This window comes from Perna viridis, chromosome 2, assembly GCF_037379345.1.
Source record: "Perna viridis isolate PV_CMFRI_1.1 ecotype Kerala chromosome 2, ASM3737934v1, whole genome shotgun sequence".
In the NCBI taxonomy this organism is placed as follows: domain Eukaryota; kingdom Metazoa; phylum Mollusca; class Bivalvia; order Mytilida; family Mytilidae; genus Perna; species Perna viridis.
This window is the reverse complement of record NC_142446.1, coordinates 39,268-55,585: the sequence shown is the minus strand read 5'-3', so window position 1 is coordinate 55,585 and position 16,318 is coordinate 39,268. Positions and strand designations below refer to the sequence as shown.

The following is a 16,318-nucleotide window of genomic DNA, read 5'->3' as shown; positions in this document are numbered from 1 at the left end:
AAGTCCAGAGAAGCCATTGAATATTGTGAAATTAGCATAGAAGCCTATGGGAAGTGGAATTAGTGGTTTTTAGCCTATACCAGTGGGGTATTCGTAGCTCGACAACGCTTGCAATTCAATGTCAGAAATTAGTGGGCAATAGGGGAACAAGCTTTTTCCTTATGGCTCTATGATAGCTTAAGTAAAATTGGATAGATCTTCTTAAAATTGAACCACAATGTGCCATTCTCCAAAATACAGGTTGGGGTTGACTTCGGAGGTTGTGACAGGAACCATTTAGAAATTAAAGGCTCAAAAGGGGTCACTTCAGTTATTCAGTGTCCATTGTCTAAACACAATCAGACTTCAAAGCTGTATCAAGCTCGAATTTTGTACCCATCCTTGCCCAATGTGTTCAGGGTTCTACTTCTTTGGTTGCATCAATCTGCGACCTGTGAAGCATTTCATTTTCAAAAAGTGAATGAGTATTTTTCATCACTCAGAAATCTTGTTTATACATAACAAGTAGGAATGACATGACTGAGTAACTACTTTTCTTGTTATATTACAGGTATTATCTTGGACTTGTTTTGGAAAGTTTAGGACATTCAGAACCTGCCAGTGACTGTCATTTAAAATCATTAGAGTTAGAAATGTCTAGTCCTGTCGTACCTTTCACAGTCATACCAAGACTTCTACACTAATAGTTGCATAGATTTTGGGTTTTACAGTTATATATTTCAAAAATAAAAGATGACCATTTTGTGTTGGTCTGTAACCAAGGCATAGTTGCCATTGGGCACTTTAGACATGTGCCAAGACATGATCAGAATAAAAATCGAACACGAATAATAATAGTTCTACAAGGGTGTTAATGTATAGTTTAATGCATGTCAGTGTCTGATGTTATTAGTAGTTTGCTTCAACTGTAAAAAGTTAATTTAGGGCTAAGATGGGAATGAAAAACCATCCAATCTTTCTATGAAACTCTAGTATAGATTGATAGGCGTGTGCATCTGAGGTCTGTGTGTTGCATCATGAAGTATAACTAAAATTATGTATACAATTTTGGATTTTGCATTTTTGTATAGATTAAAATTATTAAATATGCAGTCCTGTCATATTACATTAAAGAGGCATAAGAAATATTTCATTTATGCCCCTGCAACAAACTGTCAGGTGGCATATTAATTTACCCCTGTCCGTCCGTTCGTCGGTCCGGATTACACATCATGGCTTGTCCAGCTGTCTCCTCGTAAAGTTTATGAACTACATCTAAAATATTTTACAGGATATTACTACATATGATTAAGATGTGCAGGGCCAAAGGATTTTGATTTTCTTGAAATGTTACGGAAATGGGTGATAGTTGCACTTGGTCATTTTCATCAGAAATAGGACATTATATATGGCTTGTCCGTCTATCTCCTCATACAGTTTTTGAACTACATCTAAAATATTTTACAGGATATTTCTAGACATGATGGTGTGCAGGGCCAAAGGACTTTGATTTTCGTTAAATATTACGAAAATTGACGATAGTTACACATAGTCATTTTACTCCGAAATATATGGATCATGGATTGTCCGGCTATCTCCTCTTATAATTTTTGAACTACAGCTAAAATATTTTACAGGATATTTCTACACATGATGAAGGTGTGCAGGGCCAAAGGATTTTGATTTTCATGAAATTGATGATTGTTACACTTAGTTACTTTCATCAGAAATAGGGCTGTATGGCTTGTCTAGCTATCTTCTCCCGTATTTTTTTACTACATTTAAAATATTTTTTGCAGGATGTTTCTACACATAATGATGGTGTGCAAGGTCATAGGATCTTGATTTATATGAAATATTACGGAACTGGGTGATAATTGGACTTTGGAATATTATGGAAATGGGTGATAGTTGGACTTCGTAGTTAGGGATTTGTTATTGGGGGTATTAACATTTTTTATGTGTCCATCAGTCCATCCATCAGTACTGGTACAGTTTGTCATTGCAAGTCTTGAAAGGATTGAGCTGAACCAACAGACCATGAGTATCACAAGTCTTCGAAGGATTTCTAAATCTGTAAACGACGTCTTCATACAAAAATAAACATTTTTTTTTAATTTGGCAAATCTAGGGAGCGGGGGCATCATTAGTGTCTTACAGACACATTTGATTTACTTAAAAAAATCACTACTAACAAATGACGCAGGGGCCCCTGACAAACAGGGCTTCTAGTTTTAATTAAAGAGTAATCAAGGGAACCAAGATCCTAGCGGAAATCAAAATAATGCTATCCAGGGACAAATACCAGACATGGAAAACAGACATACACATTAAAAGATGTCAACCTACTCATTTCAGCGAGGTGTGAATACAGATGCCTATTGTCAGAAAGCACATTTGGTTTGATAATAACGTGAACATACTGATCCGTATTTGGTATGACCCTTTTTTGCAAACCTGTTGACCTTGCAAACTACAGTTCTGTTGCTATATCTGTACACACAGGGTACATTAAAAATAAAAGCACCTCTGGTACTGTACAGTGCTGTGTTTGTAGTAGTGCCGTTTCTTTGTGTTAATCAACAGGCCCAGAAACAATCGACGTTTGTAGGACTTATAATTGAATGCATACTTTTGAAGGCCTTATAATAAGGATCATTTTGGCAATTGAAAGAATATGGCTAACTAATGGTTTTGGAGATGTATGAGAAAACCTTCTGACAGACCCCTTTGTTCTATTTTAAGTAACTGCAGCCATGCTTTTTGATAGATAAAAAATCTCCATACCAGATCTATGCATAACACCCTAAGAAATATTCATATTAAGTTTTGTTCTAATCGGTCATGTAGTTTCAGAGGAAAATATTTTTGAAAGAAATAATATTTAAAATAGGGATAAACCCTGGAAAAGGGGCATTAACTCCATCATGGCTTAACAATAAAAACTCATCATGCTGAACACTTTTACCTTTGTCAGAATTTGACTAAAGTTAACGGTTTTGTAGCATTACGTGAAAAACTTGTCTGACCCCTATGTTCTATTTCAGTAACGGTGGTCATGTTTTTAAACCGATTAAAAAACCCACATCAGTGCTATGCAGGATTCACCAAAGAACATTCATTCCAAGTTTGGTTCTTAATGGTCAAGTAGTGTGGGAGAAGAAGAGTTTTGAACAATTGTTAACGACGACAGACGGACGCCAAGTGATGCCAATAGCTCACCTGGCCTTTGGCAAGGCGAGCTAAAAATGGGACATTCAACGAGATTAAAAATGCAGTATTAAATTTCTTCATGAAAAAGAGGATTATATTTTTGTGTTTTGTTAAGGTTTAAGTAAAGATTGTCCTATTACACATATACTGTGGATTTTGTTTGTTTTAATTCTGTAGTCCCTCTTTTATGTGGTGTTCAGATGCAACCTATTTTCTAACCAATTAGTCAAAATACTATAATAATTTCATTATTTCTTTTGCTTTGAAATTTCTCTTTAAATAGTTTTCTTTAGAATAAAAGCAAAAACATTTTTTTATTTAAAATTTAGTAACAAAAATATCACACATTTGTAAAAAAAACATTTAACGTAATACTGATGATATAAAACATTCGAAGAAATCTTGAGATGAATAAAAATGGTTTGGATATCAATATGGAAATGTTATACCAAGTGACAATACCACTAAAACCGATTTATCAGGTAAACAAGCGAGAAAGGAAGCCATTTCCTGTGACATTATTTGATTCTTCTCACAGTAATCCAGCATACAACTCATATAGTACATAGCTGCAACAGGTATTTTAAAGAAAAGAAAATGCATAACAGAAAGCAATAAAAATATTAAAACATATTTTGATAATTTGATAGTAATGTTTTACATCATTTTTTGTTTTTTTTTGTTTGGAAAGTGGGGGGGGGGGCTTTCTGCGTTAAGTTTGTTCATGACTTCATTTTCAGGATACTCAAGATTATCATTTTCAATGATCCCAGAAGAGAATAGGGAACTACACAATGCAATTTATGTCTGGAATGCGCTGGTAAAGAAGAGTCCATGTTGTCTACCCATTGTTGTGACTGTATCTGGCTGTGGGTACTGGTAGGTTTTCTCATAAGTCCCTGGACCCGGTACTCTCTGTAAAACATACAAAAACCGTTCAGTTCAGAAAACCTTCTATAAACAAAGTCAAAAGTTCATATTAGATGACATGTTTCTAGGTATTATATAGAAATCCTTTGTAGGGAATAGTCATGGTGAAGGGCTAAGTTTGTTAGGTAAGTTACAAAACTAAAAACAAACGAATAAAACAATAACCTCAAAAAAAAAAACTGAAACACCCCCTCTTAGTCATACCTACTGTCAAAAACAACAGATTTAATACAAATGTATTTACATGTTGTAACCAACTTCGAATTAAAAAAAGATTATAATAAATAGAATAAACATCCCTCAAAATTATGGTAAGCTGTACACGTGTTGTAAGTATTAACATCTAACAAGTGCTTCCAAAGTGTTAAATAAAAGTACATAAACTGGACAGAACAAACGTCACTAATTAAGACCTCATCTACATGTATAGTAAAACTGAGCTGACAAAAAGAACATATCCCATACATTTTGTAAAAGATTAGATAGAAAGAGTAAAACCAACAGATCCAATACACCATAAAAAGGTAAAACAAAGAGAAAACCAACAAATTCTATACTTTATAAAATAGGTTAGACAGAGAGGGAGGTAACCAACCGACTCCATACAATATCAACATATATAGAACGAGATCCAATACATTATAAAATAGACTAGACATGAAAAAAAAAGAGGTAGCTAACAGATTCCATACATAATAAAATATATTAGACACGAAAGAGGTAGCCAACAGATCTCAGATACAATAAAATAGACAAGACAGAAAGAGGGGGTAACCAATAGATCCAATTATAAATAGATCAGACAGAAAAAAGGTAACAAAGAGATCCCTGCTTAAGTACGGTAGACCAAATAGAAATAGAGATAACAAACATACCTCGGGTACAAAATAGACAAGACAGAACAAGAGGTAAAAAAGAGATCCCACATTTAATAAAATTGACTAGAAGGAAAGAGAAGTAACTAACAAAGATCCAACCCCGATCTAACTAGACTAAACAGAAAAGGCAAACAGACTGCAGATACAATAAAATATTCTAGACAAAAAGAGGGGTGACTACGACATCCCAACTTAAATAAGAATTTCAACACATTCAAAAAGAAATGCGTTAACTCCAAAAGTAAGCAAAAAGGTTTCTGGGATCTATTGAAAGGGGTTAATTCTAACGATGTCCCTAGCCAAGTCTTGAACCCTAACGATAAAGAGGAAAGGGTAACCGATGACAAAATACGTGATATTTGAAGTGGTCACTTTCAGTCGTTTGGAATTTCGTCTATGTCAAATTCAAATTAAAAAAAAAACATTGACGAATTCGTAAGGAAACCAGATAATCATGAAATACAAGAATCTATATGTGTGCCTATAAGACTCGATAGCGTAAAAATTACTGAACTCTTGGGTTCGTTGAAACTTCGGAAGGTATCCCGAATGAATTCTTAAAATATGGTGTAGTGCCATTGTAAATTCTCTTGTTAACCTTTTTACATTAATAACGGATCTAGAAGTAGTCCCAAATGAGTGGCACGAAGGGATAATAAAACCCTTACTATAAAGGGGCTCACGTTAAGATTTAGATAACTATAGAGGTATTATTCTTACCTCTAATGTCTATAAACTATACTGTAAAGTCATAGAGGATAATCTAATGGACCATACTGAAACCGAAAATATATTAGGTGAAGAGCAAGGGGCTTTTCGCAAAGACAGACGTACGGAAGACAACCTGTTTACACTTCAAGGCCTCAGTTCAATCCAAAAGTATAATAAAAAGAAAACGTTTTTGGCTTATCTCGATCTATCAAAAGCGTTTAATAGATTTTGGAGAACTGGTCTGTTTTATTTATTACGGAAAAATGGTATACAAGGGAAATGCTGGAGAATATTACGAGCCTTGTACAGCTCGGGAACGAATCAAGTTTTGTTCGGTAATATCAAAACGGACCCTTTTGAACAGGACGCAGGTCTGAAACAGGGATGCATTCTATCTCCGACTTTGTTCTCTGTACTTATGAATGATCGTTTTAAAATGATACAAGCACAAGGCTTTGGTGTTCAAATAGCGGGTAATTTTATACGATCAATTTGATAAAAAAAGGAATTTGTGTTTTAATCATAAAAACTAAGGTATTGGTCGCTGGTAAAAGGATTGACAGGAATAAATCATGGCGTCTGGGATCAGATGGGTTAGAAGAAACTAATGAGTATAAATATCTCTGTGTATATATTTCGCGCACACTTGAATTCAGATTTCATATCAATGATTACCTAAGAGACTGCTTTGACAAAAAGTTTAAGTACAGTGTTAGGCTCTGAGGCGAACACGGCCATTTTAATCGAATAAATTTCAGGGATGCGATATGGAACACTATTTACGCCCGTCGCTAACGTATGGATGCTTAATACGGTTTACGAACTAAAAAATCTCTTCTATGTTTTAGACGGATCAAAAATCCACACATCGGTTCTATGCAGGATACCCAAGAAACAATCAAACCACATTTGGTTTCAATTGGTCAAGTACTGTCTGTAGAGAAGATTTTTAAAAGGAAATAACATTAAAAATGGCAAAAAACGTCGAAGAAGGCCAATAACTCCAACATGGCTTGACAGATTAAACCACAAGACAAGAAAATGGCGATAAAAAGAGGGACATGTCGGTGAATAAAATTCATTATTTATCAAATGTGACACGTCTGTCAAATAAAGTTTACTTATTCCTAAAGCTTATAGTCATAGGCACATTTTGATATAATTTTTTTTTCATTTTGAGTCAGTTAAAGTGGAAAAAACTTGACAGGACGGACTTATTCTGTTCCGTGAAATGTGTATTTTTTTTTACGGGGGTACTGTAACAAAACTCTAAATACTTGAAAATTGTTTCATGTCTGTCAAAATTCCTTAGCATATTCTTAAAGCTTAAACGTTTTGCTATATTTTGATATATATTCTGTTGAAATAAACTCAAAATCTTGACAGGACGAACTTTTTTGCAACCGGAACTTTTCAGTTTCTTATTGGATGTGGGAACAAAGTTATTTTTTTCTCAATTATAAATGTCTGTCAAAAAATATTTACTTATTCTTAAAGACTATTATAATAAACGGTATATTTTGATATAAAAATATTTAATTTTTGAGTGAATTAAAGGGGGGAATCTTGACAGGACGGACTCTTTCTGATACATGATTTGTGAAATTTTTTATGAGGGGTATTGTAACATATCATAAAATATCTGAATTGTATTTATTGTCTATCAAAAATAATGTCATATTCTTGAAGCTTATATTTTTTGCTACATTTTGATGTATTGATATTTGAATTTGAGTTTGAGATAAATCCAAAATCTTGACAGCACGAACTTTTTTCGGGGCGAAAAATCTTCATATGGTTCCAATTGGTCAAGTAGTCACAGAGGAAGAGTTTTGAAAAATTGCTAACGACGACGACGGACGCCAAGTGATGGCAATAGCTCATATGGCCTTCGGCCAAGCGAGCTAATAAAGGGATACCACAGAAAGAGGTAACCAACAGACTCCAGAAACAATGAAATATACTAGACTGAGAGGTAACGTGAGTTATTATTCGTGCATTAATTTTCCCATAGACTTCTATAGTGAAGTGCATATTTTTAGGATTTTTAAACAAATATGTAAATTGATTCAATAAAGCTGAATCCACGAAGATCGGAAAGAAAAATTCGAATTATAAATAACCATTTCTCTACTTTCACCTTCGTTTTGCACTCATCAAACCTACCTTTCACGGGAACGTTTTTATGTTATAATGTATAATTTTCATAACAAAACGTTTGTCATTTTATAGTATATTTGCTCTATTTTATAAGTCACTGTTCACGTTTTAACAAAACTTTAGTTTATAAAGAGACGTAATGAAAACTCACTATATTTATACCCTCCATGTCCTCAGGGATATGAAATGCAAGATTGGTACCAGGAAGATCCCACCTTATATAAGATGCACTAAAGAGAAACAATTATTAAAAAAGACTATACAGAAAGAGAGGTAACAAAAAGGTCCCACATTAAATAAGATGGACTAGACAGAAAGAAAGTTCACTAACAGATCTCAGATACAATAAAAAAGAGACTAAAATCAGCAAAGATACTTTTCATTAACAAAAATAATGTTTTATATAAATAGTGTAGATAATTATGATGTATATATTAGTCTCTCATAACTTTTAAAGGGTGGCTGTCCATTGTATATAATTTTATTACTTTTAATGTACATGATATCTTTTACTGTATATTTGTATTGGAGAGGTGAGACTTAAATAAACTATTTGTCTGTCTGTCATAAACAAGACCAGACAGAAGGAAAGATAACAAAATGATCACATCTTAGAAAAAATGACTAGATAGAGAAAGTAACCAACAGTTCTCAGATACAATAAAATATACTAGACAGGTATTGAGATAACAAAGAAATCCCATCGTAAATAAGATTAACTAGACAGAAAGAGAGGTAACTAACATACCTCAGATACAATGAAATTAACTAGACATAAATAGAAGTAACAAGGAGACCCCACCTACAATAAAATATACTGCAAAGAAAGAGAGTTAAACAAAGACATCCCACCTTCAGTAATATGGACAAGACAGAAAGAGAGGCAACAAACATACCTCAGATACAATAAAATATACAAAACAAATATACAGGTACATGTAACAAAGAAATTCCTACTTAAATAAAACAGTCTAGAGGACTAGGATTTGGAAAGAGAAGTAACGACAAAATCCCATCTTAATTGGATAAAGTAGACAAAAAGACAGGAAACTTGCAGTCCTGAGATACAATAAAGTAGACTAGGCAGAAATAGAGGTAACAAAAGGATCCCATCTTAAATAAAATATACAAGACAGAGAGGGGTAGCAAAGAGATCCAACAGTTAAAAAATCGATTAGAAAGGTAACAGTTGTATTGGATCAGGAATTTTTATCTGTGCATCTTGACAAACTTAATTAAAAGCAGCATGATACGACCGCAGTGGTCAAACCCTAAACAGTATGGGCAAGTGTGGACATATATTAGTTTTTGACACATTTAAGCATAGGGACTTACAATTCATTATGGACACAACAACTGGTTTGGACACAATATAGCACAAAACATGAAATTTAATCAAAAATTTTCAAAATCAGACCATTAATGAAAAAGTTGTTTTGGGTTTGTCCCTTTTGACCCCTTATAACTCGAAACCTTAAAGATATCTGAAATCCCATTGAAAAATGCAGGCAGGGATTTTTACAAGGATTCCAATGAAAAACAATTTCAAAATCAAACCAAAACTAAAATAGTTCATATTTTGGGGTGTGGCCCTTTTAATCTGGTTGAAAAACACAGCCACCGATTTTCATAGGGTATTTAATAAAAAAATTCAAAATAGGACCAAAAATTAATAATAGTAAAGTTATTACCTGAACATGCTTTGCCACCTTCTTTTGGAACCTAATTTCTAAAGCTCAAGTCTTTATCCCCAAAATCAATCCGTCAGACCATTGTGGTTACAAACATTGTGGAACAATATCATAGACAATCCTAAGCTGTAACTGGAGTTACATAGTTAAACTCTATGAAATACTTGTTTCAGGCCTCTTTATGGCCCTTAATTCTAAAACGGTTGGGGCTATAACCCCCAAAATCAATACCAAGCTTCCCTTTGTGGTTTTTAAGCCTTAGATAAAATTTTATAAAGATAAACCAACTAATTCTCAACTTATTGCACAAAAAACGATATTTTGTTTAAATTGCCATAGTAAACAGTAATTACCATTCAGTTTTTCATGTAACCTGTGTTCTTAGGTGATAGAAAATTATATAGAATGCACTGTAGATTTCAAAATTAAGGGAGATAACTCTGTAAATAACACTCAAATATAATAGAATCTATTGGATTTTCAATGCTGATTATCTCCTAAGAGCAGGCAGATTTTAATGAATAATTACACATTTCATAGTATAGAGCCATAAAACAACTTAATTACAAAAATAAATATACTTATGTATGTAGCCTTTTTTGGGGTGTATCACATTTTTCAGATTCTGTATGATTCTTACTAAGACAGCTACTTAAAAAAGCCATGAAAGGCAGACTGATGTTTCAAATACAATAGAATCAAGGAGTATAAATGGGTCCAGTTGAATTTTGTAAACAAGTTTAAGACCTTTGGTAACTAAGATTACACCTGTTCTACACAAATTACATTCCTCCAATATTGCTGCAATTAGTTACAGACTTTGTAACAATAAATTTGTTGGAACTATTAACAGCTGGCTGTATTAACCTACAACATTCACGCAGACAAAAAGAAAGTTTGCCATAATGTTGCTGCTACATAAGTGTTAACTTAGAGTATAAGAAAGACACATAACCAATAGACAACAAATGACATCAAATATTAAAGCAACATACATGTATTGATTGTGATTAACAGAGGAGTTAATACCAAGATAGAGAAGAAAAAGACTAGCTAGCTCTACATGAATTTATAAATAATAATGAGACAGTTGATCTGTATATAACAATATGAATCTCTTAGGTTTCACAACTCCATTTTTCTTAAAATTTGTGTACATCGTTTTAGGATGCAATTCGTAATTAACAATTGTTAGATATATATGTATATAAGATATTTACATATATATCAATGTAATGTTAAAGTTAATTAAAAAGGGTCTATTTTAAAGAAAGATGTTGCTACTTTTGATTAATATTTAAAAACCTATAGTATATTACCCCAAATTTTTGTTCATGGATCTCACTTTAAGGAAAGTTCTTTTTGGCTATTTAAGGCAAGTTTTCCCTGCTCTACCCACAGCTGATTATCAAAGGTTGTTGACTAATGGAGGCAGATTCTCTCCTCCCTACCCACAGCTGATTATCAAAGGTTGTTGACTAATTGAGGCAGATTCTCTCCTCCCTACCCACAGCTGATTATCAAAGGTTGTTGACTAATTGAGGCAGATTCTCTCCTCCCTACCCACAGCTGATTATCAAAGGTTGTTGACTAATTGAGGCAGATTCTCTCCTCCCTACCCACAGCTGATTATCAAAGGTTGTTGACTAATTGAGGCAGGTTCTTTCCCCCTACCCACAGCTGATTATCCAAATTGTTGACTATTTGAGGCAGGTTCTCTCCTCCTTACCCATAGACTTGTGATTTTTATGATTTATTAAATACATGTATTTACTGAATTATCCTGAGTAGATTATCCCTTGTAGTTTCAGAGATTTATGTAGATATTGGTGACTTGACCCCTGTGGTCTAAAAATAGCAAAGGGCAGCCATGTTTTATGCTTGATCCATGTAATGGACACAATTTTTTAAGCACATACTCTAAGTAAAACTGAGTGGTTCAGAGAAGGTTAAAGATGACAGAAGACAACAGATGATGACATATGCTAAGTGATGGCAATATAGCTCACATGGCCTTAGGTCAGGAGAACTAATAAAGAGAGACTTGTAGCAAGTCTAGAATACTCTCCAAGTAGTAGAACTATACTTACTGTGTTACCAATGCCCTGTAATTACATGTATTTTTAGACTTTACTTAGTCAAATGGTAAACTATGCTTCAATTACATGTAATGATTATTTTTACATTGTCATAGGACAAACAATGCTGTAATTACATATACATGTAGTTATTATTAGTATCAGAATAGTTCCACAAACAAGGTTTTTAAATTCTCTGTAGTAAATTTTGGAAAATATGTAAGTCATCTATGGCCAAAACTCCCATAACATTCATGGGGATCAATTATTCATATCAGCTCCTATAATGAGATTTTACAAAAAATGTCATCATATCAATACAAAATAATGGGAAAAGAAAAAATTGAAGAACTTAGTGAGTGTGCTCACATACCCCACGCATCCCCATGTTGGATACTCAAGTAGACTTGCAAGAGAAATACATGTAGAAGGACCCTGATAAAAAAGGAATTAGAGTGGTTTTCAGGCTTTAGACCTTTATCATCTAACTAAATTATGTTACTCAGAATGGTAGTTTTAAACTCTGGACTGTGATTTCTTTTAGTTTTCATTAATCCAAAGTAAATATCATCATAGTGGAACAGAATGTTACCTTGACCTGTAACTTATCATGGTGAACCTATATAATAAAAATCATGTCATAATCTGCAAGCATATAGAAAAAAGTCTATAAAATGGTTATTTCTGTGAATTTTGCTCAGTTTAAGGCTCATAATTTTGATAAAAATCATTGGAGCAGAATGAAAGTTAAATTTGACCTGTAACTTATCATGGTAAACTTATAAACCAAAATCATGTCAATATCTGCAAGCGCTCAAGAAAAAAGTCAGGAAAATTGTTATTTCTGTGAATTTTGCAAAGTTTAAGGTCCATAATTTCAGTAAAAATCATCTCAGCTGTAGAGACATAACCTTGACCTGTAACTTATCATGGTGAACCTATATATACTAAAAATCATGTCAATATATGCAAACATTTAGAAAAAAAGTCAGGAAAATGGTTATTTCTGTGAATTTTGCTAAGTTTAAGGTCCATAATTTCAGTAAAAATTATTGGAGCAGTAGATTGATTGATTGATTGTTGTTTTTTAATGCCATTTCAGTGACCAGGGCCATATCACGGCAAGAACATTTAATGAAATGAAAATATTAAAAGCAAGATCAAAGTCTCTTCATAAAATAATGAAATTAAAACAAAAAGCTATTTACATATAAAAAGGTATGTAAAAGGTAAACCTAAGACATAAAATACATATACATAACTTCGATAAAACATATAAAATATTGAAAAATCAAGGAAGGTATCAAATTTATATTTTATTAAACAAACTGATGTCCCACAAGAAATCGATAATGTTTTTAGATGAAACGGTCTTGAACAAATCAAACATATTGGCACAGTCAAAAAAATTTAGCCTGGTGTTGGCAAAATCCACACAATCTAGAAGAACTTGTTTGATAGAGAAAGGGCAATCACATGGGATACACTCAGGACGAGGATTGCCAACAAGCAAATGGCCATGTGTTGATCTAGAATGTCCAATGCGACATCTAGTCATGACCACTTGCTCTTTGCAATTGCCCGATCCAGATTGATGAACACCCAGATCGGGTTTATGGAATGGAGTTTGTTGTGTTCAAGACCGTCCCATCGGTCCTGCCTCATCTTCAAAATATATTTTCTTATTAAAGGTCTAAAATCAGTGTATGGCAAACTAACGTCCTTTATTATTTCATTTAATGCCTTCTTGGCAACCCTATCTACAACTGAATTCCCCTGTATACCAACATGACTGGGTACCCAGAGAAAAACAATCTCTTGAACAAATTCCCGAAGTCAACGATTAAAATATAAAATTTGTAAAATAAGAGTGTTTTTCAGTTTGTGACTCTTAATTCCCAAAAGACAGCTCAACGAGTCAGAACAAATAATAAACTGTGAAAGATTAGATTGAGTAATCAATTTAAGTGCTAACATGATGGCTCAAGCTTCAGCTGTGAATATGGAAGCATTCTATGGCAACCGTTCAGTTGCAGTTCTGTCACCATGGACAGCAGCACATGCAACGCTATCGCCATCTTTTGAGCCATCTGTATATACTGTCGAAAAATCTGGATAATTTGCTTTAATTTCAGAAAATTTTTGTTGTAAAAATAAAGGATTGGTATCAGACTTTTTGTATTCATGCAGATCAAAAATGAAAGAAGGGTGAGGAAGCTCCCATGGAGGGCATTTCGAAGTAACAACAGGTGTCACTGCATTGGTCTCAAGACGAATTGCTTCCAAGTGAGTTTTTATTCAAATTCCAAAAGGAGGAGTTTTGCTTTCATGTTTTCGATAAATGTCGACATAAATAGGATTAATGACACAGTCATAGGCAGGGCTATCAGGGTAGGCCATACGTTTACTTACATATTGAAGGCCTAATTTCAAACGTTCGTCTCCAAGGGATGAATCATTTGCCTCGGCATAAAGGCTCTCAATAGGAGAGGTTCTGAAGGCACCAAGGCAAAGTCGCAACCCCTGGTGGTGAACAGCGACTAAAATTTTAAGGTGAGATTTTTTGGTGGAACCATACACAATAGATCCATAGTCAAGTTTAGACCTAACTAAAGATCTATATAAATTTAATAAAATTGAGGTATCAGCACTCCAATCAGTACTGGATACCATTTTAAAAATATCTAGTGCCTTAAGACACCTAGATTTAAGTAATTTGATATGGGGAAGGAAAGAAAGTTTACTATCAAAAAGTAAACCAAGGAATTTTGTTTCTTCTTCTATTTTGATTTTATTACCATAAAGAAAGAGATCTGGGTCCGAATGCAGCTTTCGCTTTTGACAAAAGTGCATACCAACAGTTTTAGTTGTAGAAAACTTGAACCCATTCTCCAAAGCCCACTTCTAAATTCTTTTGAGGCAAAATTGTAACTGCCTTTCAATATTACTCATATTTTGTCCCCTGTAGCAGATCAAAAAGTCGTCTACATACAAGGAACCATCAATATTGTCCTTCAAAACTTGTGCTAAACTATTAATTTTAATACTGAAGAGAGTGACAGAAAGAATACTTCCCTGAGGAACTCCCATTTCCTGTTCCTTTCAACCCCATATCAAATATATCTTTTAAAATACCATATTTCCACGTTGTGTCATAGGCTTTTTCTAAATTGAAAAAGACCGATACAACATGTTCATTTTTAGGAAATGCATTTCTGATGAGCGTTTAAAACCGGACTAAATGGTCAAGAGTACTTCTGCCTTACCTAAAACCACACTAAATATTAGTAAGTTGTGCTTCTCAAGGATTCAACATTATTTGACTTGAAAGTGTAATTTTGTCTTTTCTGCAGATGATTTAATTTTTTGAAAATCCGGTTTGTAGTTAGTTGAAGATTAATGTTTAGCGAAAGTTTCGGCTAGCTTATTGGCGATATCTTTTTCGGTGGTTAGAGTGGTATTACCAACTTTAAGGTGTTTCACTGAAGAATTCGAATTTTTTCCTTTTACTTTTCTAATAAAATTCCATACTTTATTGAGGGGAGTGTGAGATTTAACACTAGAAAAAAATTTTTTCCAAGAGGTTCGTCTGGCTTATTTACATGTATGTCGAGCTTTTGCTCAAAATATTCGGAAGTTTGACAGATTTGCTGGCATAGGACTTTTTCAAACCAGCGATGGGCCTTGTTGCGTTCTTCTATCAGTTTGTTGCACTCATCAGTAAACCATGGTTTACTAGGCCTTTTTGGATTTGTCGAGGTTTTAGGTATTGTTTTATTAGCAGTTGATGTCAGTCTTTCATTAAATAATAAAATGGGATCTTCAACATCTTTCATCGTTTCTAATCGTAATTCCCCCCAATCTGCTTTCTCATGTTTAAAACAAGGTTGGCGTTCCTCTGTTTTGGAGGTTAAATGCTCCAAAATAATTGGAAAATGATTACTCCCACACAAGTCATCATGAACTCGCCATGTAAACTCTGAAAGTACGAGAGGATCACAAATGCTTAAATCAATAGAAGAATACGATCCATTGCCTGAATGAAGGAATGTTGAAGATCCATCATTAAATATGCACAAATCTTCTTGCTGAAGGAGCTCCTCAACTTTTTTATCTTTACCATTTGTATGATTACTTCCCCATAAAGGGTTATGAGCATTAAAGTCACCCAAAATAATAAATGGTTTGGGTAACTGTTTAACCAAATCAACTCATTTATTTCTGCACAAAATTGACTTTGGGGGAATGTAAGTGGAACAAACGGTTATGATTTTAACAAGGGATAACTGAATGGCCACTGCTTGTAGATCGGTGGTTAAAGGAACTGAACTATGTATAACTCTGTCCCTAACAAAAATGGTAGATTCACCCGCAGCTCATTCATTTGCCTCAGCAAATGTACTATACATTGTATATCCCTTTACGGAAATTTTATCTGTTTCTTTTAAATGAGTCTCCTGGAGACATAATGCAACTGGGAAAATAGACTGAACAAGAAAAGTTAATTTTAAAATATTAGCCTTTAAACCTTGACAATTCCATTGAAGTAATTTGGCCATTTTTTATGGGTGACGAATGGGGATATTTTCTCTGACTTGGATCCGCGACCACGACTCGATGACCTGCTAGTGCGAAAGCCGTCAGTAAGGTCAATTCGAATTGATTGAGCACGCTGCTC

At 33.8% G+C, this 16,318-nt stretch overlaps 2 protein-coding genes across 4 annotated transcripts in view; one reads left to right on the top strand and one right to left on the bottom strand.

The window, feature by feature from the left end:
* LOC148623216 (tetratricopeptide repeat protein 7B-like) overlaps nt 1-2,515 on the top strand; it is a 60,073-nt gene extending 57,558 nt beyond the window's left edge. The window contains exon 20 of one of the 2 annotated variants that reach the window (XM_088564869.1): nt 1,779-2,515. In XM_088564869.1, the coding sequence (XP_088420995.1) occupies nt 1,779-1,824 (46 nt within the window). In that variant the 3' untranslated portion in view covers nt 1,825-2,515. Of the gene's footprint in view, nt 1-550; nt 1,092-1,778 lie in introns of those variants that run through there. The other variant, XM_088564868.1, reaches the window with a different exon arrangement.
* Nucleotides 2,516-3,487: 972 nt separating this feature from the next.
* LOC148623215 (protein STPG4-like) overlaps nt 3,488-16,318 on the bottom strand; it is a 40,421-nt gene continuing 27,590 nt past the window's right edge. The window contains exons 8-9 of one of the 2 annotated variants that reach the window (XM_088564871.1): nt 11,653-11,667; nt 3,488-4,107 (exon numbers count right to left, since the gene is read on the bottom strand). In XM_088564871.1, coding sequence (XP_088420997.1) covers nt 3,994-4,107; nt 11,653-11,667 — 129 coding nt within the window. In that variant the 3' untranslated portion in view covers nt 3,488-3,993. The remainder of the gene's footprint in view (nt 4,108-11,652; nt 11,668-16,318) is intronic. The other variant, XM_088564872.1, reaches the window with a different exon arrangement.